This window comes from Hylobates moloch, unplaced genomic scaffold (assembly GCF_009828535.3).
Source record: "Hylobates moloch isolate HMO894 unplaced genomic scaffold, HMol_V3 SCAFFOLD_10, whole genome shotgun sequence".
NCBI lineage: Eukaryota > Metazoa > Chordata > Mammalia > Primates > Hylobatidae > Hylobates > Hylobates moloch.
Window position 1 is genome coordinate 105365134 of NW_026652285.1, and position 27081 is coordinate 105392214.

Genomic DNA, 27081 nt, shown 5'->3' on the forward strand with positions numbered 1-27081 from the left:
CAGTCTCGAACTCTTGACCTCAGGTGACCCACCTGCCTTGGCCTCCCAAAATGGTAAGATTACAGGCGTGAGCCACCACACCCGGCCACAAGATTTCATTTTAACTGGGCGCAGGGGTGGGGGTTGCCAACCGTTTGTTTCATTAAGTAGGGTGGTAAAAAATAATAATATCACCACCACTACTCCCACCATTCAGAAAAAACACCACCAAAGGTAACAAGAAAGGGCTGCCATCAGAAAGAAGGGCAGGCATGAAATGAGTACATTGGGCTTTTAGAATAATTTACTAGAGTGACTACCGGAGTTGTAAACAACGGCCACCACCACCACAACAACACAACAACTTACTACCTTGTCCCTGTCCCTGTTTTTCTCATTTTGCTGCAAACCAGACATTGGAAGCCATCGGATGCATCCAACACACACATCTGACGAGTGGAAAGACTGAGCCCCAGGGAGAGCAGGGACTTGCCCAAGATCTCATAGGAAAAGTGTCTGTCCAGCTGCTCTGCAAAGCTTGCAGACACTCCCTCCATCCTGACCTGGGGGTCAGAACACTCAGAGCCCCAACCCCAAAGCCCAGAGATGCCAGGGCGAAGCCAGAGGCCAAGAGTTTCAGCTACTTCCTTACCTTCCTGGGACCCTGGCCGGGTGGATGCCCAGTCCCTGGCTGCAAGCGGAGGGCACAGGGCAGGGAGCAGAACAGCAGAGGCAGGGAGGATTGGGTATGGGAAGGGGCTGTGGAGCGCCCCCACAGGCACATCAGGCCCCGGGGCCCAGCTTCCAGCCCAGACACTGCCCCAGCAGCACCTCGCTCCCAGCCCTGCTCCTCTGAGCATCTCACATCCTCTTCCGGTGGTTTTGTGGGCCTCAGGGGACCCAGCTGAGCAGACAGTTCAGGGCCTGGGAGCTCTGCCACCCTCAGGGTGGGGACTCTCAGGGGATGTGGGTGGGCATCTGGGGGTGGGGGCCAGGCTGGGCTGGGGGAGCATCAGAGAAATGGAGCTAGAGGGTTTCAGGGGGGCCCTGAAACCTACCTCCCTGTACTCACCCTGTGGCCAGAACAAGTCACTTCCACTAAAATCCCTCCACCATTTCTGTCCCATCCAGAAGAGAATCCCAAGTCCTCACCTGCCCACAGCCCCCTCCTACTAACTCCAGCTGCCAACATCCTCTGTTGGGAACCATGTTCTTCCCCCTTGGTCTCAGGACTCGGCCCCCAGTCAGAGCAGCCTTCTCTGACGCCCCTGTCTTAACGCACCAACACCATCCCTGCCCCAGCCACCCATTCCCTGTCCTTTTTCATCTGGCACACTTCCTCCTCTGTGCCAGGCTCCAAGGCCCTGTCCCCTGGGAAAGTCAGGCATCACCGCTGGCCTGTCTTGCACACAGTGACTCAACCTTGACCTTCGAGAAACAGTAGAGCCAACCAGGCTGTGAATTGGTCGGCCCAGGACTGAAATTCTGATCCCCAGGGACTCTGGAACCCTGGGCCAATGATTTAGCATCTCTGGGCCTCAGTTTGCTCCCCTGTAAAATGGGCACAAGGGCGCTGGAAGATTCCGCAAGAACTCAGCACGGGCTCGGCTCATGGCCGTGCTTGGCAGATGTGCAATGATCATCTCCAACGGGGATTGAGGAGTTCAGGTGCCACAGGGTCAGGCACATAACAGACATTTGATCAATGTTGGTGGATGCTGCCCCTGTGCCAGGAGTGCCATAGCCTGACTCCATCCCGGAGAGCAAGGTCTAGATGGCAGTCCGGGGTCTGCCCAGTGCTCAGAGTGTGGCTTGTAACTGGATCCTAGCAGATAGCTCGGAAATGCTTGCTGATGTAGAAGCACACACAGATGGGTACTGCAAGGCAGGCCCAGTCCCCGGAGAGGGGACCGGTGAAGAGGAAACTGTCTGGGTACACACTATTAACGGGAGAGAAGCCCTGTGCAGACAGGCAGGATCTGGGTGAGGCAGGTGGCAGGGGTTGGCATCCGAGCAGGGATCCGCGGCTGTCCCCAGCCTCGGCCTCTCACCCCGGTGTTGCCGACTGCCTGGCCATGTGACTGTGGGCATTGTGTGGTGTGGTTCGGCTGCCACTCCAGGTATAACAGGGAGCTCACCATGTGGTTTGAGTGGGTGGGGAGGGCTTTCCCTGAGCCTCGGTTTCCTTGTCTGCAAAGTGTGACCTCTTAGCCCAGCCCCGTAGAAGGGCTCAGTGGGCGAGAAGGTGTTTCCTACAGTGTGCGCGCATTTGGTTGGGTGGGGGGCTTAAAGAGGCCCTGGAAAGAAGCACTCAACTTTCTTTTTTTCTTTTTTTTTTTTTGAGACGGAGTCTCGCTCTGTCACCCAGGCTGGAGTGCAGTGGCGCCTTCTCGGCTCACTGCAACCTCTGACTCCCAGGTTCAAGCGAGTCTCCTGCCTCAGCCTCCCAAGTAGCCAGGATAAAAGGCATGCGGGACCACGCCCAGCTAATTTTTGTATTTTTAGTAGAGATGGGGTTTCACATGTTGGCCAGGATAGTCTCAAACTCCTGACCTCGAGATCCACCTGCCTCAGCCCCCCAAAGTGTTGGGATTACAGTACAAGCGTGAGCCACTGCGCCAGGCCAGAAGCGCTCAACTTTCACGGTGGGGGACCAGTAGGGAAGTGGCAGGGACCCAGGCTACCCTGCTAGGTGTGTTTGTGAGCTAATGCCTTTGCTTGGACAAGCAGCTCCCGCGTACCAGGCCCTGTGCAGGGCATCGCATCTCTCATGCAAGCTTTCTGTGCTATTGAATAGCCCACTCTAGCCCAGCTTCCCAAGCCTGTTACCCCCATATCTCCCCTGCCCCCACCTCCAGCGCAGGTCAGCCTGGCCTCAGGGCCCAATCCTGGGGCTCCTCCTTTCAGAGCCAGGGTGGGCAGGGCTACGCAGGGCAGTGGGCACTGAGCTTCCTGGAAAGGCCACTGAGGGACTGCAGACACAGGCCGCAGGAGGAGCAGCACCAGCTGCCACGCAGAAACGCAGGAGCCCCGAGGAGGTGGTGCTGGTGGGAGGGAAGCAGCAGGGCCATGCACCCCTCCTCCCACCCACGTGGTCCCTGGCCCTGCCTCTGCCGCCAGCCTGGGGGAGAGCAGGGTCTTTGTTCCCTGCCGGCCAGGCCGCCACGTGATGCGTCACATCACTGTCACTGCCTGGAACGAAGACCGCCATGGACAGCCCAGGCACTGGGGCCTGGGGGTGAGGCCAGTTGGAGGAGCTCCACCTGCAGCCTCCCCACCCCAACTCTGGCTGCCTTCAGGAGCTGGGCCTAGTGAGGGCCATACATGGCACAAACATTTCCAGCTACTGTGCATGAAGCTCACGACGGCCCTGACCTCGGGCTTCTCCCAGGACACACGACCTGCCAGCGGTCCCACGATGCTCTGCCCAGCACGCCAGGTGGCCTGGGATAATGCACCTGGCCACACACACAAGCCCAGGCTAGCAAAACCCAACCCACAGGCACCTTTCTAGGTAGGGGCAGGCCCTGGCCGGGGGCGAGGCCCATTGTTTACAAACACTGTGCAGCTGTCGCTAGGAGCTGTGACTCAGAGCCAGAGCAGTGACTCCTCGCGAAGCTGTTTACTCGGCACCGCATCCTGTCCAGGAAGCAGATAGCAGAGGCCGAGGCCTGGCTTTTGCTCCTCTTTCCTGCTGCTAACTTGACTCAGGGACCTGCTGACCAGACTCTGTGTCCAGCTGGGGGGACACTCCAGCTCCCCTCACCCTGGCTTCTGGGAACCTGAGGCCCTGTCAAGTCGCTCAACACATATTCAGGCCCAGCCGGCTCTGCTAGGTAGTGATGGTGCTGTGGCCGTGCGCGACACAGATTCTGCCCCTGGAGGCTGCACCTATGCCTGGCATGCCCTCCCTCTTTGGCTCTGACTAGGAGACTCCCAGGGACGGGGGCACCACTGACACCCGTCACCGTGCAGCCCAGAGGCAAATTCTTGCCACGTTCAGAAGCCTGGGAGGCAGGATCAACTCCTGATACCCCTTCGTACCCTAGAGCCTAGTCTGGCGCTGCCTTTAGCAAACCTCAGTGGGGACAAAGCACTTTTCCAGACAGCCTCTGCCAGAAAGATGAAGCCACAGTCATCATCTCTGTTGTAAAACTGAGAAAACGGAGGCCCAGAGAGGGCGAGCAACTTGCCTGACGTCACACAGCGTGTTAGTGCCAAGGCAGGGTGTAAGTCCGGCCCCCAAGGCTGCTTGCTTTCCCCTACTCTGTTCCAAATGAAGGATCACAAGTAGATTTGTTCCAGGCAGCACACAGACTTGACGCTGCTGGGACCCTGTCCCTGGGGTGGGTGGTCTGTCCCCTGTAGGAGGCCTAGGCTGGCGACTCTGACTTCCATTTCTGCTGATCACTGCTGCCTCCAACCTGGCGCCTACCCCAGAGTCAACAACTCTCTGATAATTTCTACTACGCACTGCCATGCCAATGCGGGTACCATTTCACCATCATGATATGTGAGGCAGGTTTTGCAGGTGAGTTTGAGGACGAAGCTCAGAGATGGCACAAAACTCATCCAAAGCCACACAGCAGAGCAGGGCTTCCAATCCTGTCTGGCTCTGAGGTTTGCACTCCCAGTCACTCCTTCCTGCAAACTCCTAGCAGGAAGACTCTTTATAACTCTTCATAAAGAGTCAAAGGTGATTTTATCCTCACGGTGCCCTTCTAAGTTCAGGGTGCAAGTATCTCAATGACCTCCAGTTCACAGGAGGGCCCCTGTGTGTGGTGGGGAGGCAGAGCCTCAGAATGACTTGTGGAAGTCTACACACCCCAATGGCAAGGCCCTTTCCCCCTGCTCCAGGCTGGGGAGAACTGGGGACTCCCAGGAGCAGCAGAGCCACGGGACACACCTGCCAAGGCATGTGGAATGTGGGCCACCCTGGAGTGGGGAGAGAAAGGCAAAGAGGGGCTGTGCTTATTTTGGCAGCTGGGGCTTGGCACCACCCCAGGCAGGACAGTAATTCAGCAACTGGCTGATTCACCCACAGCAGGGCTCCCCTGCACTGGCTGCCTGCCTGCCGGCCCCTATTACCGGCCCACTGAGTCACGCAGGTTGCCAAGAAGCTGAGGATCCAAGAATCCAGGCCCTGCCCCAGCCGCTCCCATTGGCTTTGAGCCCAGCAGGACCCAGCCCTGCCGAGGGCACCGCAGCTCCCCTCCCCAACCCTGCCTGCCCCCAGGTCCAGCTCCAGGAGGAACCCAGCGTCTAACTGTAAGGCTCCAAGCAGTGGCTGGGAGCTGGGGCCTACAGTGTCAGGAGTCTGGGGCCAAGCCCTCGTCCTGTCACTTCCTGGCTGGGTGGAGCCGAGTGAGCCAGGTAGGTCCCTTTCCCTTGCTGAGACTTGGTTCTGGCCCACAAACAGGGATCATCTCTGCCTCAAAAAGACTGCATGCTGAAATGAAACACTGGATGGGAAGCACTCAAGATAGGGCCTGGCACATGCTCTGTGTCAGAAAATGGCACCCCAAGGTGGCATCCTCTGCAGGGAAGAACCAGAGTTCTTATTTTGAATTCAAGGCCAGCTGATACTTCTGTAAAATGCAACTGAAATGTTGCAGCAATGTCAACTGCCATAGAGTTTCTAGACAATGTCAATTTCTCTACTGAAGGAGATGAGGATCAGTAACAGAGTTTGTAGCCTGCACTGTCTGCAGACCACAGAGAGGGCCCGGGGCACAACTATATTCATACAGCCAGACCACGCGAATTTACTGAACACCTACTAGGTGCCAGGCACTATTCGAGTGCCAGCAATAGACCAGGGAAAAACACAAAACATAAAAATCACCCTTGGCCTGGGTCATAATAAGTAAAATGCATTTTTGAAAATAAGAATGCTCCAGAAGGCAAAAACAGAACAGGAAAGGCTGATGGGGCCCATGGGGCAGGAGCAGGTGCTACAACTGCGGACAGGCCAGGAGAGCTGAGGGGGCAGCGCAGGTATGGCTGGAAGGAGGGACATAAAACATTTCACCTAGGCCAGGCGCGGAGGCTCACGCCTGTAATCCCAGCACTTTGGGAGGCCAAGGCAAGTGAATCACTTGAGGTCAGGAGTTCAAGACCAGCCTGGTCAACGTGGTGAAACCCTGCGTCTACTAAAAATACAAAAAAACTAGGCCGGGTGCAGTGGCTCACGCCTGTAATCCCAGCACTTTGGGAGGCCGAGGCGGGTGGATCATGAGGTCAGGAGTTCAAGACCAGCCTGGCCAACATGGTGAAACTCTGTCTCTACTAAAAATACAAAAATTAGCCAGGCATGGTGGTGGGTGCCTGTAACTCCAGCTACTCGGGAGACTGAGGCAGAGAATTGCTTGAACCTGGGAGGCGGAGCTTGCAGTGACCAAGATCGTGCTACTGCACTCCGGCCTGGGCGACACAGCAAGACTCCATTTCAAAAACAAACAAACAAAAAAACTAGCTGGGCATGGTGGTGCGTGCCTGTAATCCCAGCTATTCAGGAGGCTGAGGCAGGAGAATGGCTTAAATCCAGGAGATGGAGGTTGCAGCGAGCTGAGATAGCACCACTGCATACTCCAGCCTAGGCAACAGAGCAAGACTCAAAAAACAATACAAGGCTGGGCGTGGTGGGTTACGCCTGTAATCCCAGCACTTTGGGAGGCCGAGGTGGGCGGATCACTTGAGCTCAGGAGTTCGAGACCAGCCTGGCCAACACGGTAAAACCCCATCTCTACTAAAAATACAAAAAATAGACGGGTGTGGTGGTGTGCCTGTAGTCCCAGCTACTCGGGAGGCTGAAGCAGGAGAACTGCTTGAACCCGTGAGGTAAAGGTTGCAGTGAGCTGAGATCATGCCACTGCACTCCGGGCTGGGCGACAGAGCAAGACTCCATCTCAAAGCAAAACAAAACAACACAACACAATTCACCTACCACAGGGTCCTTTCATGCCCCCCATGGCGGGGAGGTTGTAAGCTCCTTGAGAGCAGGGACTCTGTTCCCCATGGTCCTGATGCCTGGAACAGCATCTAGCACACAGCCGGCTCTCCGTAAATGCCTAGATGAACAAGTGAGCTCGACAGGACAGACTCTAAAATATTCGGAGGTTCTTGTGGGAAGATCACCAGGAGAGCTCCTTGGAAGAGGTGATGAGGCTGGAGAGGGGCCTGATGGAGGGCAGGGGGGCAGAGGGCCAGGGAAGGGCGGGGCCGTCTCTGCTCACCTGGCTCCCTCCCATTAAAGTGCTTTCCCAGGAACCAGACTGAGAAGAGAGGCAGAAGCAAGCCCAGGCGGGGGAAGAGCGAGGAGGAAGGCAGCCAGGCTTTCTGGGAAGCAAGAGCCCTTTTTCTTAGAAGCAAGGCCCTGGAGTTTCCCAGAAGCCAGCCTGCCCTGGGATGGTGGAGGCGGTGGTAGATGGTCAGGTTGGCCCTGGTTTAACCTAGGGGATTTTCCCTTCCTAAATTCCTGGCCCAGGAACAATTCTTGCGGAATGGGTCTCTCTGTTCACAGGTAAGTAGAAGTTGCTCTGGTGTGGGCAAAGAGACCTCTCCCCAAGGCACAGCCATGGCTGGTAAGGATGGGGGATGGGGGCTGAGCCCACAGTCAGGCCCCTGTGTCCAGCAGGCCCTGGTCACCCAGTGCACTCGGGCCAGGGGAACCAGGACAAATGGGCCCTTGTAGTTGGGAGGCTGCCTGCCGTGCCAGGGACACTGTGTGCCCGGTGCCGCCACCAGCCTGCCGCCTGCCTGAAGGGGCTGAGGGCCTGGGAAGTGGGGCTGCCGTTTCCGAAGGGGACCTCCTGAGCTGCCCTGGCCTCCGGAGAGGGCACAGGGCCTTGGCTGGCTGCCAGGAGGTGGCAGGGCTGGTGCCCGCTGCCCTCCTTCTCAGAGTCCTTTGCCTGCAAGAAGTTCCCCGGGGCTAGAGAAGAGCAATCCCTCGGGACTCTAGGGCCCTGGGTCTGAAGGACACTGCTGTGTCCCACCCTCCTGCCACCCACTGTCCCGTTAACCCCTGGGCTTGGTTCCTTCCTTGGCTTCTCCCCTGGAAGGCGAGGCTCAAGGGCCTCTCCTGTCTGCCTCACCTGGGATGCCTGACAAAGGACAGCAAGGTACCAGCTGCCCTCCCCTGCCCAGGAACCCCCCAAGAGCTGTTCAGGTCTCCATGCCAGCATCACGGTGGGCAGCTGGGTGTGCCAGGCAGTGGCTGAGCAGTTTCCAGCCACCACAACCCTGTGAGCTGGGCCCGGCTGTCAACCCAGTAACACATGAGAAAACTGACACTCAGCCCTCCTCATGGTCACGGCTCCGGCCTGGGCCTGGTGCTTTGTTTGTTTGAGACAGAGTCTTGTTCTGTCACCCAGGCTGGAGTGATCTCGGCTCGCTGCAACCTCTGCCTCCCAGGTTCAAGCAATTCTCCTGCCTCAGCCTCCTGAGTAGCTGGAATTACAGGTGTGCACCCCCACGCCTGGCTAATTTTTGTATTTTTAGTAGAGATGGGGTTTCACCGTGTTGGCCAGGCTGGCCTCAAACTCCTGACCTCAGGTGATCCACCCGCCTCGACTTTCAAAGTGCTAGGAGTACAGGCATGAGCCACCGCACCTGTCCAGGTCTAGTGCTTTAAAAAGGCAAAATGCAAATCCCCACTCCCTCCCACACTCACTGTGGCAACGTGCTCTCCCTCCCCAGGCACCAGCCATGTGTCCCCACATGCAGCCACACGTACCCCTTTATATCTGTGCTCCCTCAGCCACTGTCAAGCTTGTCACATCTGAACGCATGCATGCTGCAGACATACGGGGTCACCCAAAGGCAGAGAGATGCCCCTGCCCCCGACACACATGCTGGAATGCACATGTACCCCACTGCATCCCACAGCACACAGCCGCTGCCCCTGCAGGCCCAGAGGCCCCGGATACACACCCTGCTCCCTGCATATCTGCCAGACAGCAATGGGTACCCCGGCGTCCCCAGACCCCTGAGCACACTCCCTCAGGGCTGTGGAGAGGGGAGGAGGCAGGGCTGCATGCAGCGACTCCCCGGCCCCAGCGGCTGGGAAGGAAACACCTCATGGAGTCCTGAAGAACAGCAAGTGGCTGTTTCGAGGGGGCAGGGGGACCAGGCAGGCGGTGCTGCCAGCTGAGACCTTCCACACTGGGCACTACCCACCTGCCCACTACCCCCAGCTGTCACCTCCCCAGCCACCCAGGGCCTGGTGGACTGCTTCACCCTTGAACTCCAGTCCCGTCAACTGGGCAGCAGGGCCTGGAACTTGGCCTCAGGGAAGAAGGGGCGGGGGAAGTGGGACGCGTGGCCTGGGCAACTTACTTGCCTCCTCGGGGCCGTAGTTCCCCTACCTGAAAAAACCTGTGGATTCAACTTAGGGCCTGCAAGTGTCACTGCCCTCCGCCCACTCCCTGGCTCCCCAAGGGCAGCGGGGGCTGGTGGGCCATCGGCCATCTCCCTTCTGTGAAGCGGAGCGGACATTGGCTGCCATCTGCGGAGGGCCTGCCCGTGCGGTGCCAGGGGCCTCAGGAACACCTCACACTCCCCCACATCCGTAGGCCCACAGAGGAGGCAATGGGGGTGCAGAGGAGTTAGGGAACCCACTTGTCTGGGTCCCCTGAGGCCAAGCCAGGGCTCCCATCCCGCCTCCCAGGCTTCTCTCCCCTTGACTTGTAGACAGCCCGAACTTCCCCGGGGCTGCTGTTCCTGGTGACCATCATGACAGATGACAGCACTAGTCAGGTGATTAATCAGCTGATCACGGCCGGGCGCGGTGGCTCACGCCTGTAATCCCAGCACTTTGGGAGGCCGAGGCGGGCGGATCACAAGGTCAGGAGATCAAGACCATCCTGGCTAACACGGTGAAACCCCGTCTCTACTAAAAATATAAAAAATTAGCCGGGCATAGTGGTGTGTGCCTGTAGTCCTAGCTACTCGGGAGGCTGAGGCAGGAGAATGGCGTGAACCCTGGAGGCGGAGCTTGCAGTGAGCCGAGATTGCGCCACTGCTCTCCAGCCTGGGCGACAGGGCAAGACTCAGTCTCAAAAAAAAAAAAAAAAAAAAAAAATCAGCTGATCACTTGATCATGGGGACAGATAAGTGCTGCTGCAGCTATAGTCCAGGACGGGTGGGGTGGGAGCCGGAATCCCTTTGAAATGGATTCAGGTCAGGTGGTGGCAGCCCCCAGGACTTAAATACCTTCTGCCACCCTCCTCACAGTCTCACCCTCCCCACGGTCCCCCCCCCCCCCCCGGCCCCCCCCCCCCCCCGTCCCCCCCTCCCCCCGGTCCCCCCCTCCCCGCGGTCCCCCCCTCCCCGCGGTCCCGCCCTCCCCACGGTCCCGCCCTCCCCACGGTCCCTCCCTCCCCACGGTCCCCCCCTCCCCACGGTCCCACCCTCCCAGTTTTGAACTTACATTACAGTCAAAGGGCATCCCCCCGCCCCGCCCCACACACACACACATCTGGGATCAGGACAAAGTCCCAAGAGGGGCGGGTGCCAGAGGTAGGGGAAGTTCCTGGACTCAGGGCCTCTGGCTGGCCAAGGGTGCTTTCTTCTTTCTCTCCACTGGACAAGCCCACCCCTCCCTGCCTTCCTCCCTCGCAACACAAAGGTCAGATGGGCACACCTGACCTCTCAGGTGGTGTCCAGCAGAGAGGTCCTGCACCCTTCCCATGGGAGCCCTTTCTGGACCCCAACCTAGAAAGAGGGAAGGACTGGGGTGCCCTCCAGCAGGCAGTGGATCCGGGCCCCCCTTATCCTTCCCAGAAGGACTGGACAGCTCAATTCAGTTAATTATGTGCCCACCAGGCAGTGCAGGGAGGGGAGGCCAACGTGGGGGAGGGGGTGGGGGGTGGTCCTTGGTGCAGCACCCACGCAGGGTGGGTGGCGCTGTGTGCCTGAATCTTCCCTCCCACCAGCTGAAGTGGCCTTCTGCCGCCTGTTCCTTGGTGCTGGGCTGGGGGCTCGCCTCGTCCGCCCGCCTTCTTGGTGTGGCATCTGGCATGAATGCAGGCCGGGGCTGCACGCACCTTGGGCTGTGGGCTGGCAGCTCCCCGCCACTGTCTGTGCTGCCCCCTGCCCTGCCCTTCCTCCTGTGGCACTCCAACTGGGGGTGGCTGGGCAGAGTCCCCATGGGGTCACCCTGAGCCCAGCCGACGACCCCCAAGTGAACATACGAGCCCAGCACCCAACTCCGGAGGTGGGCACGCCCCTTGCCCATTTGACAGATGGGGCAAGGGAGGCTCAGAGGGGTGAGATCATGACTCAGGGTCACACAGTGAGCAAATGATCAGGGTCAGACTGGCATCCTGGCTCCATGAGAGCACCGGGAGGACCCGGGGAGTGGTCACCAACAGTCCTACCCTCACTGCCATCCCCAGAGAGAACATCTGAGGCAACCAGGTCTCACAGCCTTCCCATCCCCAAAGTCCAACCCACTGGGCAGTGTGGCCCCACCTGCCTTCTCCCACCATTCTGCTGCCCCACCCTTTCCCAGGGTTTGGGGCTCCAACTTGCTCCTTCCAGGCTGGACACCCCTCATCCATGTTCTCACTTCGGCTCCGACAGTGTCCAGGTCGGGTGCAGGGTGGGTGCCCAGAGACTAAGGCAGCCCCTATGGGAGCCCAGAGGGCAGGGCTTCCTTACACCCTCACAGCAACTGTGGGGGCCTCAGGGCAGACAGGGAGGCTCAGAGGCATCCTGTGCTTCTTCTAGGATGCCCGGCAATAAGCGCTGAGCTGGAATTCAGACCCAGATGTCCTGCTCCAAAGCCACCTGCCTCACCTGAGGACCGGGGGTCTGATGGCCGAGGTGGATGCTGACAGGTGAGGAGGAAGGACAGTGGCCGGCCTGGTCCTGGTCCCCTCACTCTCCTGCCCCAAGGCCCCAGTAGGTGACATAATTCACAGGGCAATGTTTATGCACTGAACGGTGAACACACAGGCAGAGGGGTAGATGGGCCACCAATGGGGAAACTCAGGCCAGTGAGAAGGGACACACTAAGGTCACATAGTCAGTCGGTATCAAAGTTGGCCCAGAACCACAGTCCCCTGTTCCAGGGGCTCTACCCAGCCCAACCACAACCCGGCATGCCATCCTGCCCCAGGCCAGGGAGCCCACAGCTGCAGGGCGGCAAAGCACATGGTACCACACATGGTACCCCATGGCCCCACACACTCTGGCTGGCTCCGAGCCATCGCTGTGCCTTCTGACCTTGCGTTTTCTGACATTCTGCCACTGTCAACTCTCACTCAGGTATCCAGGAAGTGGCCTGTGTTGCTAGGGGACTGGCTTGATGCCAGGTGGCTGGCAGAGTGGGGAAATGGGGAGCGGGGAGTGGACTGGGGTGTCTCTCAGGAAGGATCCAGGGGCAGAGGCTACTGGGTCCTGTGTCAGGGTCGAGGGCCATGAGAAGTATCCGAGGAAACTCAGCAGGTCAGGCCCCTTCCTCCCCAGGCTCTAATGAAGGTCCTGGACCCTGGTCTCTGCATTTTCTCTTTCAGCCTCAGAGTCTTCTTTTCGGGCCAGGGGTGGGTGTGCGCTGGTGGGGGTTGGAGGTGAGCCATCGGAAGGCCCATCGGAAAGCCCCAGCCCTGAGCCTTCCTGCAGGCAAGTATTTTGGGGGCCAGCAGTTGCCAAGCAACTGCTCTGGGTTGCCATGGGAACACTCACTTTTTTCTGGGGCTTGTCATTTTTAGGGGGATGCCACGATGCTTCCCATTCCCTTTCCTCTCCACTTCCTCATCCTGGCTTGGCTGCCCTGGGAGGGGACACTGGGAGCCCATAAGCTCACACCCCACCCCTGTGGGGGACCCACATACCCCTGGCCCTAAGATTCTTTGAGGCTCCAGAATCAAGAACCCCCAAAATGCAGAGCCCAGAGTCCAAGGCCCTCATTAGAGCAGGGAGACGATGAAAGGGGCTCATTAGCTCTGTTTACGTCTCCTTGCCGACATTAACCCCCACTTGGGGCCTGGGGCCTCCCAGCCCCGCCCTGCCCAGCAGCTGGGCCCGGCCCTGACCATTGGAAGGCCACTGTAATTGGAAGGAATGCAGTCCTGGTGCCTGGCCCTTCCCAGGCTTGTGTGCACACAGGGAGGTGCCATTGCCAAACTGCCACTACCTAGCTGTGGGAGTCCCTTCCCCTTCCAGTGCCTCAGTTTCCCCACCTGGAAGTGAGGATGGCAGTGGCACTTACCTTGCAGAGTGCTGAGCAGATACAAGGGACACTTTAGCACAAGGCCTATGGGCTGGCTGTCATCACCAGGCATCTCTGCAGCAGGGGACAGAGGGAAGGACTCTGTGGAGAATAGCCCTGTGGCTAGCATGCAATGGTGACTGACCACGCCACTGATGGCAGAGTGGCCACTGAATCCAGGTCCCCAGGCTTGTAGCCCATGCCTTCTCCACCAGATCTGTCTGCCCCATACCCCTGACCCTTCCACAGAAGCCAGGGTGCTCCCCAGGGGCCAGGCACCCAGTGCCAGCCAGGTGTACAGAGGCCAATATCTGCTGTGCGAATCAATCACTGAACCAACTGTCAAGGACCAGCAGCCTCAGGGGCGGGCCTGGTAGCTCGGTGAGTGAGGAGGTAGTAGGAGGGCCTTGTGCGGGTAGGGAGGTGACAGTAAGAAATGGCCTCTGGCCGGATGCAGTGTGTCTCATGCCTTTAATCCTAGCACTTTGGGAGGCCGAGGTAGCAGGATCGCTTGGGCCCTGGTGTTTGAGACCAGCCTGGGCAACATGGTGAAACTCTTGTTTCTACAAAAAAAATCCAAAAATTAGCTGGGAGTGTTGGCGTGCATCTGCCACCCCAGCTACTCTGGAGGTCTGAGCCCAGGAGGTCGAGGCTGCAGTGAGCCGTGATCCAGCCCCTGCACTGCAGCCTGGGCCACGGAGAAAGACCCTGTCTCAAAAAAAAAAAAAAAAAAAAAGGAATGGCTTCCACTCATTCCACTCCCGGGCCAGCGGCCCACTGTGCACTCCACTCCCTTTCGCTGATGCCATGTGAGCGGCTCCATGGCGGGGACCGGACCCCTGCTCCTCAGCCCCACACTGCCTCGCGCCTTTGTATATCAAAGGGGCCTCTGAGGGGCCCTGCTGACCCCTATCAGGAGCAGCAGGACCACCTCAGGCATCCCAGCTCCCCTGAGGCAGGGTCTGGGGCTGGGGTTGGGGGGAAGGACCCCTCAAGTCTCTATTTGCACAGACAGCCCACCCGTGCCCAGGGCTGCCTTCCGAGCACACGCAGACCTGGGCCTGCAGTAACAGGAGAGCTATTTGCAAACCGCAGGTGTAATCAGCCGCAGGGCCTCTGGAGAGGCCTGAGAAAGGACAGCTCGGCTTGCAGGTGAGAAACCAAACGAAAGGCAAACTCCTGGCCCCTGTGGGCCCGGCCCCTGCAGCCTCGCAGGTCCCCTATCCCTCCTCCCTGCCTTCCTTTTCGCCCCGTTGACACCACGGTCTGCAAACCATGGTCCTCCTCGCCACCCCTGTCACCTCCTCCTCGGCCCCCCCGCCGGCCTCCGACGCAAAGTCGCCACCCAGTCACCCTGCCTCGGCCCCGCCTGGTTTGATTTCCTCCCGTGTGTGTCACCCATGAGGTGGCCGTGCCCCTGGCCTGTTTACAGCTGTGCGCAGGCTCCTCGCAACCCGAAAGCGAGACCTTTGTCTGCGGCAGCTCCGCGCCGGGCTGGGCGGCCGCACGGGAGGGCACAGCGCCACCTGCTGGTGCTGCCGCCAGAACGCGCCAAGCTGGGGAGCAGGCGGGCTCCGCTCACGCCCCCACACCCCCTAGCTGGGGGCTGGGTTCCTGCGATGTCCTCCGACTCCCCGCTGCTCCCCTACTCCCCGTAGGCACGCGGGTACCTGGCCTTTGGGAGGGGGATCATTCCCAATACTCCTGTTACGGTTGAACTGTGTCCCCCCAAAAGATCCCTGGTACCCGTGAATGAGATCTTATTTGGAAATAGGGTCTGTGCGGATAGAATCTGGGTGAGGTCATACTGGATTAGGGTGGGCCTTAATCCAATGACTGCTATCCTTATGATAACAGGGAAAATTGGACAGACACGCATAGGCGGCCATGTGATGATGGAGGCACAGTTTGGAGTCACAAGTCTACAAAACCAGGAACAAATGCCAAGGAAACTGGCAGCCACCAGAGGTTGGAAGATGCAAGGAAGGATCCTCTCCTAGAGGCTTCAGAGACAGCAGGGCCTTGCTGACCCCTGGATTTTGGACTTCTGGCCTTTAGAACTGTGAGAGAATAAATTTCTGTTGTGTTGAGCCACCCAGCACTTTGTGACAGCAGCCTGGGAAACTGACCCGATAGACACTGGCCCCAGTCATCGCCCTCTGTGCCATCACCACACCTCCCCTCCGCGAATCAACCATGACCACAGGACGCCTCCTTCTGGAATCTGTGCCCACCCACTCCCCAGATGAGCACTTCCCCTTCCCCTGGCAACTTCCCGGACTGTGTTACCCCCCGCCCTGGCATGGCCTGGCCCAGGAGACAGATACGAAATGAATGAGCGAATTTTGCTACTTCGTCATATTCAGATGTTTGTAAAAATCAAGTGGCAGCAGTGCTGGGGGTTAAGGAAATGGGAAGAGTGATGGCAGGTGTGTGAGGGGAGACAAGGGGGCACTTCCAGGTACTCACAGCCACCCTGGGAGCTGGGACAGCCAACCAGTGTGTTCTCATGCCCCCAGCCCCTGAGGCTCAGAGAGGGAAAGCCATCTGGGTCACCAAGCTCCTGTCTCTTGCCAGTTCTGTGACCCCAAACTAGTCATTGTGCCTTTCAGGGCCTCCCCAGTCTCCCGACCTGCACAATGGGGATGGTTCTAACATCTACTTCCTGGGGAAATCACCATGCTAATGTGAGACAATACTACAAAACCTGTCAGCTACCTCACAGACTTAGAGATGGAAGGATTAGGAAGGGAAGGGGCCTTCAGAGACTGCAGGGCCCTGCTGACCGCTGGATTTTAGACCTCTGGCCTTTACAACTGTGAGGAAAGAGACTTCTCACAGGGGCGAGACACAGCCCGGAATACAAGTCGGACAGGCTGGGCACTGGTGCTGTGATCTAGGGAAAGTCACTCCCTTCTTGGTCTGGTTTCCTCGTCTGCACCATGAACGGGTTGAAAATTAAGCAAAAATCAGATATCGGCCCCCTGTGGCATACGGGAGCATCTTCCAATGGGAACACCTTCTGATGGCTCCCATTATGTTTGTTTGTTTGTTCGTTTGTTTATTGAGACAGGGTCTGGCTCTGTCGCCCAGGCTGGAGTGCAGTGGCATGATCTTGGCTCACCGCAATCTCCACCTCCCAGGTTCACGTGATTCTCCTGCCTCAGCCTCCAGAGTAGCTGGGATTATAGGCACCTGCCAAGACACCCAGCTAATTTTTGTATTTCTTTTTTTTTTGAGACAGAGTCTCGCTCTGTCGCCCAGGCTGGAGTGCAGTGGCACAATCTCGGCTCACTGCAAGCTCCGCCTCCCGGGTTCACGCCATTCTCCTGCCTCAGCCTCTCCGAGTAGCTGGGACTACAGGCGCCCGCCACCACGCCCGGCTAATTTTTTTGTATTTTTTAGTAGAGACAGGGTTTCACCGTGGTCTCGATCTCCTGACCTCGTGATCCGCCCGCCTCAGCCTCCCAAAGTGCTGGGATTACAAGTGTGAGCCACCGCGCCCGGCCTGTATTTCTTTTTTGTAGGGACGGGGTTTCACCATGTTGGCCAGGCTGGTGTTGAACTCCTGACCTCAGGTGATCCACCTGCCTCGGCCTCCCAAAGTGCCGAGATTACAGGTGTGAGCCACCGCACCCGACCTCTGTTATGTTCAGAATCAGGCCTGACTGCCTCCTCTCAGCCACTGTCCCAGGCAGCCTCCACACTGGCTCCAGAGATCCCTGCCTCCTGGTACATAAGTTGCTGAGTGATCCCCTTCCTCCGAGGGTGATTGGATTTAGTGACTGGCTTCTCACCAACAGAATACAGCACAGATGACATGAGGTCACTTCCAAGATTTACAAAACACTGTGACTTCTGTCTTGCTTGTTTGCTCTTGTTTTCCTCCCCACCCTCACCCCTCACTCTGGGGAAGTGAGTTCTGATGCCATGAGCTGCCTGCCCTACAGAGAGACCCACATGGCAGTGAACCAAGGGAGGGCCCCCACCAACAGTCACAGAGGAACTGACGCCCTCAGTCAAAACTGAATCCTGCCAGTAACATGAGAATGGCCTGGGGGCGGGTCCTGCCCAGTCCAGCCATGGATGAGACCCCAGTCCCAGCCTCCCTTGAGACCTGGGGGCAGAGGCACCCAGCTGAGCTGCCCTGGATTCAGGTCCACAGAAACTGTGTGATGATCAATGTCTGTTGCTGGAAGCTGTACATTAGGGTAGTGTTGTCACACAGCTGTCTCCAGGCCCCTGGGCTGCCCCTCCCGCCCCCAGCTCACTTGGGCCACACTGGCCTCCTTTCTCACTCCTCTCTGGCCAAACTTATTTCTGCCTCCCAGCCCTGCCTGCTGAGCCTTCTCCATCACACTGTCTAGACTCGTGCAGGGCTGGCCCATGCTTTGTCTTCTGGTCACAGCACAGATGTTCCCTTAGCAAGACCTCTCAGACCCCCACCCAGCAGGCCCCAGCCCTCCCTGGCAGCCCCGGCATTATTTTCGCTGCAGCACTTGCTTTTTCCTTTCTGTGCCTGTTTGCTTTTGTGCCCTATCCATCGCCCCCTCCAGACTGCCAGCTCCAGAGGGCAGGCCCTCCTGGGTCACTTTCAGAGGCACGCCCAAGCCCAAGGCTGCCCCCTCCCCAACCCAGGGTGAGTGCTTGGGCACACCTGCTGACGGGAAAGAGGAGGCTCTCGGAGCCCCCTCCCGCCTCTGAGCAGCTCACATTGTGGAGAGGGATGCTAGTAATGGGGGGTGTGCATTGGGTGGAGGCGGGGGTCCCCCAGAGGGACCCTGCCGGGCTCTCCCTGACTCCAGTTGCTCCAAGGAGCACAGTGGGCACTGCCTCCCCCTGGTGGCCGGCAATAGCACAGCAGCAGCCTCAGGCAGAAAACCCAGAAAACAAAACACACACCTTTGTTTGGGTGTTGTCAAGGTAGCAGCTTTCCCGAGTCCCAGGGGGTCAAAGGAGCAGAACCTGCAGTCTCCAGGGGTAATTCAAGGAGCCTCAGAAGCTTCGTTTGCTCCCCTTTTTCCCTCTGCTGGCCCTGGGGTGTCCAGTTCACTCGTGAGGCCTCCTCACTCCAACCAGGGCAACGGCTCTGGCCCCACTTCCAAATAAGAACCCTGAGGCTTCAACAAGGACAGTCTTGTCCCACGAGAGTGGTCCAGTGCTTGGCCACGCTCTGCACCACCCCAGGCCCTCAGCCCTTCAGCCCCCCAGACTTCTCTTGCTCAGAAGGACCTCCAAGAAGAAGGCATTTTCCACAGATCTCGGTGGGTAGTGGGGGCATCCCCAATGGAGATCTAAGGCCGACAGACACGTCTACGGGCCTGTGGGACCCTTGGGGTCACCCAGGCCAAACATTCCAATTTATAGAGCAGGAATTCGAGGCTTCCTTTCCTACAGCCCGTCCACATTGAAGGAGTCTTTTCCTGCTTCCAGGTGATCACAGCGGTGAACACAGAACCCCACAATCTGTCCTCTCCAGGCTGCCCCACCCCAGACAGATCCTGGGAACCTTGGAGAACCCCCGCCCATCAAGCTGACGTGTCCTCCCCTTGACCCCCACCCCGTGCCATGGCCCCAGGCATGTTGCTGGGTACCGGATGCCCCTGCCCATGGCAGAGCAGCCCCCGCCCTCTTTCTTCTTTCCCCCAGTCACTTCCCCAGCGTCCCGTCCTACTCTGAGCCCCAGGAAGTGTGTGGTGTGTGTGTCTGCGTGTGTGTCAGCATGTATGCGCAGGCCTGCGCCTGTGCGTGCGCGGAGAAGCCCAGGCAAAGGAGCCCACATGGCAGATGGGCAGGGGTCCCCAGATCTTAGAGGCTGTCATTCCCAAAGCAAACCCCACGGGAAGGGTGAGCCGAGCCCTTCCCGGCCTAAGAGGCCGGAACCCTCCTTTCATCTCTGGACTCCGCCAACTTCGTGTGCCCCGGGCCAGTCCCTGCCCCTCTCCTGTCCTCAGTTTCCCTACTGTCCCGGGCGGGGTTGGACGCGGAGCTGCGTAAGCGCACGCTCTGCGTGGACGCGGCGCTGGGCTCCCTCCCCCCGGTGGGTGTGGGCGGGGGCGTGAGGTCCTCCCTCCACTCGCGACGCGGGGCTGGGGACGGCGCGCACTCACCTGGCAATCTACCATCATCCTCAGCCTTGGTGGCTCATCGCCGGCCCCAGGGCGGAGCCCGGGGCTCGCAGAGGCCGCTCGCCTCGGCCCGCGCGCGGCGCAGGGGTGCGCCCGGCTGCGGGGCTCATGGCGCGGCCTCCGGTCCCCGCCGGGCCCAGGACTTTGCGGCCCTCGGGGCCGCCCCGGCCGCCGCCAGCGCCGCTCCCATTGTCTGCGCCGCGCCGCGCTCCGGCCGCTCGGGCCCCGCCGCTCGGTTCCGCTCCCGCTCCCGGGGCTCGGGCCCGGGTGGGCGGGGACAGCCTCGGCCCCGCCCCAGCCCGCCCGCAGGTGCGAGGGGCGCGCCCCGCTGCGCGAGCTCGGGGACGCGCTCGGGGGCGCGCTCAGGCCTCCCTCCCGCGGGCCAACGCGGGTGTTCCCCGCGCGGGGCAGCCGGGCCTGGTGTCCAAGGCCGGGCGCGCACGCGGGGCCTGCGCGGGACCGCAGACAGCGCGTGCACGTCACTCCACCTCGCCGCGCGCACGCGCCACGCGCCACGCGCCACGCGCCACGCTCCAAGCGCTGTGTGCGGCCGATCTCACGTGTCCCTCCGCCCCAGCAGCCTGCTCAGTACTCCCCACCGCCCTGGGACCTAGGGCCAACCTCGCCCCAGCCAGGCGGGGGCCCCTGAGTCGGCGCGCCGGCGTCACCAAATATACACGTTCACCCTGTCGCCCAGCACCCCGATGCCACCTGCTGGACTCGGCTTGGCGGATGGCTGGGTGCTGGGGGACCCGAGGTGACAGCGGACTCAGCCTGGGCAGGGAGAAAGTCAGGTCTCCCCTTCCCCTCCTCTTCCCCACCTCCCTCCTTGTCTTCCCCGACAGCACCCGGGACTACAAGGTCCAGCTGCAGCTTCAGCTGGTGTAAGACGGGGCTCGAGGGAGCCTTGGGGAAGGAGGCCTCACACTGGGGTTGAGCGACTGTTGGGGGTGGTCAGTGTTATTAGGGCTCACTGATTTCGTCCCTTTTTATTTTTTATTTATTTATTTTTGTTTTTGAGATGGAGTCTCGTTTGTTTGTTTTTTGAGACGAAGTCTCACTCTTGTCCCCCAGGCTGGAGTGCAATGGTGCGATCTCAGCTCACTGCACCCTCCGCCTCCCAGGTTCAAGCAATTCTGCCTCAGCCTCCTGAGTAGCTGGGATTACAGGCACCTGCCACCACGCCCGGTTAATTTTGTATTTTTAGTAGAGACAGGGTTTCACCATGTTGGCCAGGCTGGTCTGGAACTCCAGACGTCAGGTGATCCGCCCGCCTCGGCCTCCCAAAGTGCTGGGATTACAGGCATGAGCCACTGCACCAGCCGCAGTCTCCTTCTTGTCGACCAGGCTGGAGTGCAGTGGCTAGATCACGGCTCACTGCAACTTCTGCCTCCTGGGTTCAAGTGATTCTCCTGCCTCAGCCTCCCAAGTAGCTGGGATTACAGGTGCACGCCGCCACCACCACGCCCTACTAATTTGTGTTTTTAGTAGAGACAGAATTTCACCATGTTGGCCAGGCTGGTCTCGAACTTCTGACCTCAGGTGATCTGCCCGCTCGGCCTCCCAAAGTGTTGGGATTACAGGCGTGAGTCACTGTGCCTGGCCGTCCCTTTTATTTATTTATTTTATTTATTTTAATTTTTTGAGACAGAGTCTCATTCTGTCACCCAAACTGGAGTGCAATGGCACAGTCTCGGCTCACTGCAACCTCCGCCTCCCAGGTTCAAGTGATTATCCCATCTCAGCCTCCCGAGTAGCTGGGACTACAGGCATGTGCCATCACACCTGGCTAATTTTTGTATTTTTAGTAGAGACGGGGTTTCACTGTGTTGGCCAGGCTGGTCTGGAACTTCTGACCTCGTAATCTTCCCACCTTGGCCTCCCAAAGTGCTGGGATTACAGGCGTGAGCCACTGTGCCCCGCCCTTTTTATTTTTATAAAAACTATGTAGAGACGAAGCCTCACTGTGTTGCCCAGGCTGGTTTGGAACTCTTGGGCTCGAGCGATCCTCCTGCCTTGGCCTCCCAAAGTGCCGGAATTACAGGCGTGAGCCACCGTGCCCAGCTTCATTCAATTTTATATCAGAGCCAAGGCACCAGCACTGCAGGCCACTCAGCTGTAAGTGGCCAGGCCCTGCTGTGCATGGTGACCCCCACTTCATGGCTCTTCCCTGTCACTCATCCCCGAGCTGGTCACCAGAGGCCTCATCCTGTGTTGGGGCCTCGCTGGCCAGGTATCCCCTGAGTCCAGCACTTGGGCCCCATATATATTGATCCTCCTGCTGGGACAGACCTGCAGTGACCCCTGCCTCCTTGCCTGGCATTCAGAACCCTGTGTGACCTGGTCCCTATACCCCAACTCTAGCCTCCTGGGGCCGTCCTGACCCAGGGACCCCATCAAGCCCCTGCCCCTCTCAGAGCCCCCTGCCAGCACTGCCCCTCCCTGTATCCTCCTCCACAATGCACTCACCTTCAGAGCTGCACTCCTCCCACCCTGTGCAGAGCACAGTCTCGAACCCGGATGACCTGGGTTCAAACCTGCAGCTGGGCCACATCACAGGCAAGCTCATGGTGACCTCTCAGAGTCTGTTTCCTCTACTGAAAATGGGTCAGGGACTGCCACCCGGGAGGGTGTGCCAGGGGTAAAGCTGGGTGTAAGTGGGGTGAGGGAGGTATGGGGGATTTCTCCCCTGCTAGGCGGAGCTGCCCAGGCCTCAGAGTCTGCTGTCACCTCGGGTCCCCCATCTCCCAGCCATCCACCCAGCTGAGTCCAGCGCTTCCATGGCCCTGTCTCTGCTTTCAACAGAAGCTCCTCGGAGGCAGGGCCTACTCCTTCAGCACAGAACCCCTTCCATGGAGCACGTGCTCCCTATGAGGGACACAGAGGCCATGGTTTCATTCCTGCTCCTCTGCCCAGGAGGCACCCAGAGCCCCTTCAAGACTCCAGGCCTCTCCAGCCCAGTCTGTCTCCTCCAACTGGTCACTCCATCTGTCCACACTCTTGGGATCTGTCGCTGCTCACCGGCCAAACCACAGGTGCAGGAAGAATGAACTCAGGGCTGGCCCCAGCTTTTCCACAGGTGACCAAGTGGGTGGGTGCCTGCCCATTCTAGTATGACCAGAGTCTACCCCACCCTCCTCTCTGTCTTCTCCTTCCATGGAAAAGATGCTGCTGTCTCCAGGGTGGTGAGCACCAGGCCGCCAAGCCCTGAACCCATACCCCACCCGATTTCTTCGTGGCCAGGCAGACAGAACCACACTGTAGGCCTCTGAAGTCCTTCTGGGTCCAGACTGGAGAGGTCATCTTCCCGCGCCCTCTAATCCTGGCCTGTACCATTGGCTCAGAGTCCCACGCCCACTAGTGACCTCACAGGGCTGCAGTGACCCTGGATACAGGAGCTCCCAGGGTTGTCCGGCTGCTGGGCTGCATACCCCTCTACGCAGTTGGGAGTGTGGCGGATCTGCTAGCATGCTCCGCTTCACCCAGTCTCCCTGGAGAACTGGAATGAAATCCTGTCCGTTGCAGCCTCTAGCTTTAGCTCAGATTTTCTGGAGTAACTATATCCCCTACCCCCTGCCCCTATTCGATTGTGTTTGAAATCCAGTCTGCCTGTGTCCCCACTGCCTGATGGAACAGACACTGGGGACACAGGCAGGCTGGATGTGCAGGTAAAAACCACCTTAGTGGCCGGGCACAGTGGCTCACACCTGTAATCCCAGCACTTTGGGAGGTCGAGGCAGGTGGATCACTTGAGGCCAGGAGTTTGAGACCAGCCTGGCCAACATGGTGAAACCCTGTCTCTACTAAAGATACAAAAATTAACTGGGTGTGGCGGGCGCCTGTAATCCCAGCTACTCGGGAGTCTGAGGCAGGAGAATCGCTTGAACCTGGGGGGCAGAGGTTGCAGAGAGCCAAGATCACGCCACTGAACTCCAGCCTGGGTGACAGGAGTGAAATTCGGTCTCAAACAAAACAAAACAAAACAAACAAACAAAAAAATCACCCTAGCTAGGGTTGAGCACACACCCCCTTTAATATAAAACTGCCCCAAACCCTCTTAAGAAGGAGATGGCTAGTCCCCTGAGAGTGCGGCTCACTTTGGGGTGCAGGAAACCAGAGGGAGCCTAGACCTGCTCCATTTCAAAGGCTGGCTCTGGGGGCCTGAGTGAGGAATTGGCTACATGTGGTTGGGAGACATCAAGGGACCCAGGACCCCTGTCACCAGAGAAAAGGGGTCTAGGGCGCCTTCATACTAGGGTATTAGAAATGCTACGTTAAGGGCAATATGTAATAAACGGGGGACTGGCGTGGCAGGGTTCTGGCACTCTGAGTCGGGCTGAGGCTTCAGAGCCTGCCCCACAAAGGCACGGCTGCAGAACGCGGCAAGCCTGCCGGGCCCTGCCTTTGTCACTGCGCCTCGCCTCCCCCTGTCTCACCGTTCCTATGCCGCATTACGGTGAGATCTTGTGTGCTACTGTGTGCACAGCCCTCTGCAGTTCACAGTGGCCTTTCCACATCCCTTTTCCGGTGGAATTCGCCTGACTGACAGAGGGAGGCGGGACAGGGCTGGTCTGCACGCTAGTGAAGCACTGGTGGCTGCAGGTCTTTGGGTCCCCATCCATGGCAGCCCCCAGCTCCGTGGTCAGCTCCTCAGGCAGCTGATATCCTTGTCCAGTGTAGAAAAGCGGATCAGCTTCAGGCTGGGTGGCTGGGGCTTCCTGTCGTCCCAGAGGTACTCAGGGGACAGCACCTTGGACGGCTTGTTTGAGATGAAGCGACGGTTCAGGTGGCTTTCCTCCCACCAGGCTGCCATGAGGCCATTGGCCTTGTCCGCCAGGATGGCCATGTGGCAGCCCCTGGTAAACTCATATACCCTGGCCACCTGCCCCCTGAAGACTGCCCCACCACAATAGAAGTCCCCTTCACTGTCTGCCACAAAGGCAGTGGAAACACGCCTGCGCTCATAGGGGAACTGCTGGCGGGGAACGGCGTAGTAGCTTGGGTGAATGGCAGCCACCAGGTCTCCCAGGGTCTCGGGGCCCCATGGGTTCTGAAACACCATGTCCACGTCAAGGCAGAAGACGTAGTCCACCTCTCGGTGAGCCCTCTTAGCAATGTGCTGGCTGATGGTCTCCGTCCGGCGCGTGGATGTCTCCTCTCACTAGGAGTGACCTTGGATGGGGATGGTGCTGAGGAGCCGGTGGGGACCCAGCGGGACCCCGGGAACGGCTGCAGGGTTGTCAGTGAAGATGTAGTAGTGCACCCGGTACCCACGCATGAAGAACTCCTCGGCCGACTCCAGGAAGGACTGGATGAAGTGAGTGTACCTAGTGATGATCACCCGGTCACCCACTGCTACCCCAGCAGCCTGACTGGGTCCCCACAGTGTGCCGGGGTCAGCCAGGCTGGGGTCCACCTGCCAGCTCCCCATGTCAAGATGTCACTCTCCTCCGGCCCTCTGGGTCCTCATTTGTCCAATTCCCAAAATGCTAGTACCAGCCTCTTACGGCTATTGTAAGCATGTTCCTGGTAGAGTTTCTTACGCTCCCAGACCAGGTGAACTTTTACTGAGCAATTTCTAAGTGCCCAGCGACGTTCTAAGAATTCTTATGATCTTTGGTCCTCATAGGCTGTCTTAAAGCGTGCCCATTTTACAGGCAGGAACATTGAGGATCACAGAGAAGAAAGTAGGGAAGAAGCAGGTAAGTGGACGAATCAAGGGAAGGCAAGTTGAGCTAGATGCTGGGGACGTGGAGTGGGGTGTGGCTGACACAGCCCTGCCCCCAGGCCAAAACTCATTGGACAAGAAGGACACCTGACCCTAGGTGGGCCATTCATCATCTGGCCATGCTTTAGGGCTTGGGACTCCAGGAAGGAGTCCCAGAGGCCCAGAGGGAGGCTGCCAAGCGGCAGCTCCTAAAGGAAGGCCAGGTGGGGTCATGGGAGAGACGAGGGCAGAGGAGGGGTCTAGATGAAACAGGGAGGGGCAAGGGCGCCTCCTGACAAAGGCTCCTGCTGTGCCCTCACCTGGACTCTGCCTCCCGTCTATGCTAGAGCCAGATCCCCTACCCCAGGAAGCCCCCATCCCACTATCACACCCTACACTGTACTTTCTATCTGCTCGGCACCTGGTTCTGAGCCTCCCGGGTGCCCAGCAGGGTCCTGTGTGCACGTCTGGTCTCTTCCCAGTTATAAACTCCTGTGGCTCAGGAAGACCTCCTTCCCCTTCCCCAGCCCGCTACTCACTTCCCCACGGCAAACACCGTGACCCCAGTGGTCAGGTTCAGTGGCTGGTAGATGTGCTGCAGAAGCTCTGGGTTGAAGGTTCCCTCGGAGACGATGGGCGCCAACCAGGGTGTGAGTGTCAGCAGCTGTGTGGGCCCGGCAGCAGGGGGGCCGTGGGCACTGAGACCCTCCCCTGTGAAAGCCTGAGTCTCATCCCGGCCCTGGCTCTCACACTGTGTGACCCGGGGCAGCTTCGTCCCCATCTCTGGGCCCCCCGTCCTCATATGGAAAGTGGGGATAATGATAGCCACCTCCCAGCAGGACTGGGAGGACCAGGAGTTAACGCACACCAAGGAGGAGGTGGCATTGTCCATGTGTGCCAAGCCCCTAATAAATGAGAGTCATTAAAAAGGGCAAGACCACGTGGTTATGAACAATGGCCTGAGCACCTCCTGAGTGCAAGCACGGTGCAGATGTTACAATACCTCTCATCTGCTCCTCCAGCCTCCAGTGAGCTAGGCACTATTATCCACCTGCACAGAAAAAGCTCAGAGCAGTTGGGTACGCTGCCCAGGGTCACACAGCCCAGGTCCCTGACTCCCAGCCCTGTGTCTTTCCACAGTCCCTAACTCTCTGGGCCCCAAGGCCACCCTGATGTTAGCACCTCCACTACCCCAACTTATAAATCAGAGCTCTTTTGGCCCTTCCCCCGACCCCCATCAGGCCTCTCCATGACACCTACCTGTGTTCCAGCAGCTTGGGCTGGGGGTACTGGGACCTGCAACCAAGAAGGGCCAGTGGTGGAGGGGAGCCACCACCCTCAGGGCCACAAAAGAGGAAATGCCAGTCTCCTTACCATACCACGGGCTGGAGTGGCTTCTCCCTCTTGTAGTGCAGCTTCATGTTGCTGGTGGCAGAGGCAAGAAAGAGCCATCATCATGGGGCTGGGGACAGAGATACTGAGCACAGGAAGAAGGAGGAGTCAGAGGCCCCTGCGGGCGGGCACCCAGGGTCCGTGCAGGCTCCCTCTGACCTTCCCCCACAGCCCCACCTGACTCTACAGAGGAGCTGGGGACCCCTACAGAAGTGATCTGTCCAGGGTCATTGAGAGACTAAGTGGCAGGGCAGTGATTCGAACCCAGTGCCGCTTGGTCCTAAGGCTGATGCTTTTCCAACCACATCGCTCTCGTTGTCGGAAAGAAGATTTGAAAATCTGCAAAGGGCCAGGCACGGTGGCTCACGCCTGTAATCCCAGCACTTTGGGAGGCCGAGGCGGGTGGATCACAAGGCCAGGAGTTCAAGACCAGCCTGGCCAAGATGGTGAAACCGCGTCTCTACTAAAAATACAAAAATTAGCTGGGCGTGGTGGCGGGTGCCTGTAATCCCAGCTACTCCGGAGGCTGAGGCAGGAGAATTGCTTGAACCCGGGAGGCAGAGGTTGCAGTGAGCTGAGATCGCACCATTGCACTCCAGCCTGCGTGACAGAGTGAGAATCCATCTCAAAAAAAAAAAAAAAAAAAAAAAAAGGCAGGGGGG

At 58.8% G+C, this 27081-nt stretch overlaps 2 protein-coding genes across 7 annotated transcripts in view; both read right to left on the reverse strand.

Moving 5' to 3' along the window:
• The window catches only part of RALGDS (ral guanine nucleotide dissociation stimulator), a 62805-nt gene extending 43244 nt beyond the window's left edge, over positions 1–19561 (reverse strand). The window contains exon 1 of one of the 2 annotated variants that reach the window (XM_032165515.2): positions 19303–19561. In XM_032165515.2, the coding sequence (XP_032021406.1) occupies positions 19303–19320 (18 nt within the window). In that variant the 5' untranslated portion in view covers positions 19321–19561. Of the gene's footprint in view, positions 1–13192; positions 13212–19302 lie in introns of those variants that run through there. The other variant, XM_058445598.1, reaches the window with a different exon arrangement.
• A 1382-nt stretch (positions 19562–20943) lies between these two features.
• Positions 20944–27081, reverse strand: part of GBGT1 (globoside alpha-1,3-N-acetylgalactosaminyltransferase 1 (FORS blood group)) — a 15257-nt gene continuing 9119 nt past the window's right edge. The window contains exons 3-7 of one of the 5 annotated variants that reach the window (XM_032165522.2): positions 26402–26452; positions 26288–26323; positions 26031–26078; positions 25567–25738; positions 24398–24628 (exon numbers count right to left, since the gene is read on the reverse strand). In XM_032165522.2, coding sequence (XP_032021413.1) covers positions 24482–24628; positions 25567–25738; positions 26031–26078; positions 26288–26323; positions 26402–26452 — 454 coding nt within the window. In that variant the 3' untranslated portion in view covers positions 24398–24481. Of the gene's footprint in view, positions 24648–25566; positions 25739–25877; positions 26079–26287; positions 26324–26401; positions 26453–27081 lie in introns of those variants that run through there. The other 4 variants (XM_032165523.2, XM_032165525.2, XM_058445599.1 and 1 more) reach the window with 4 other exon arrangements.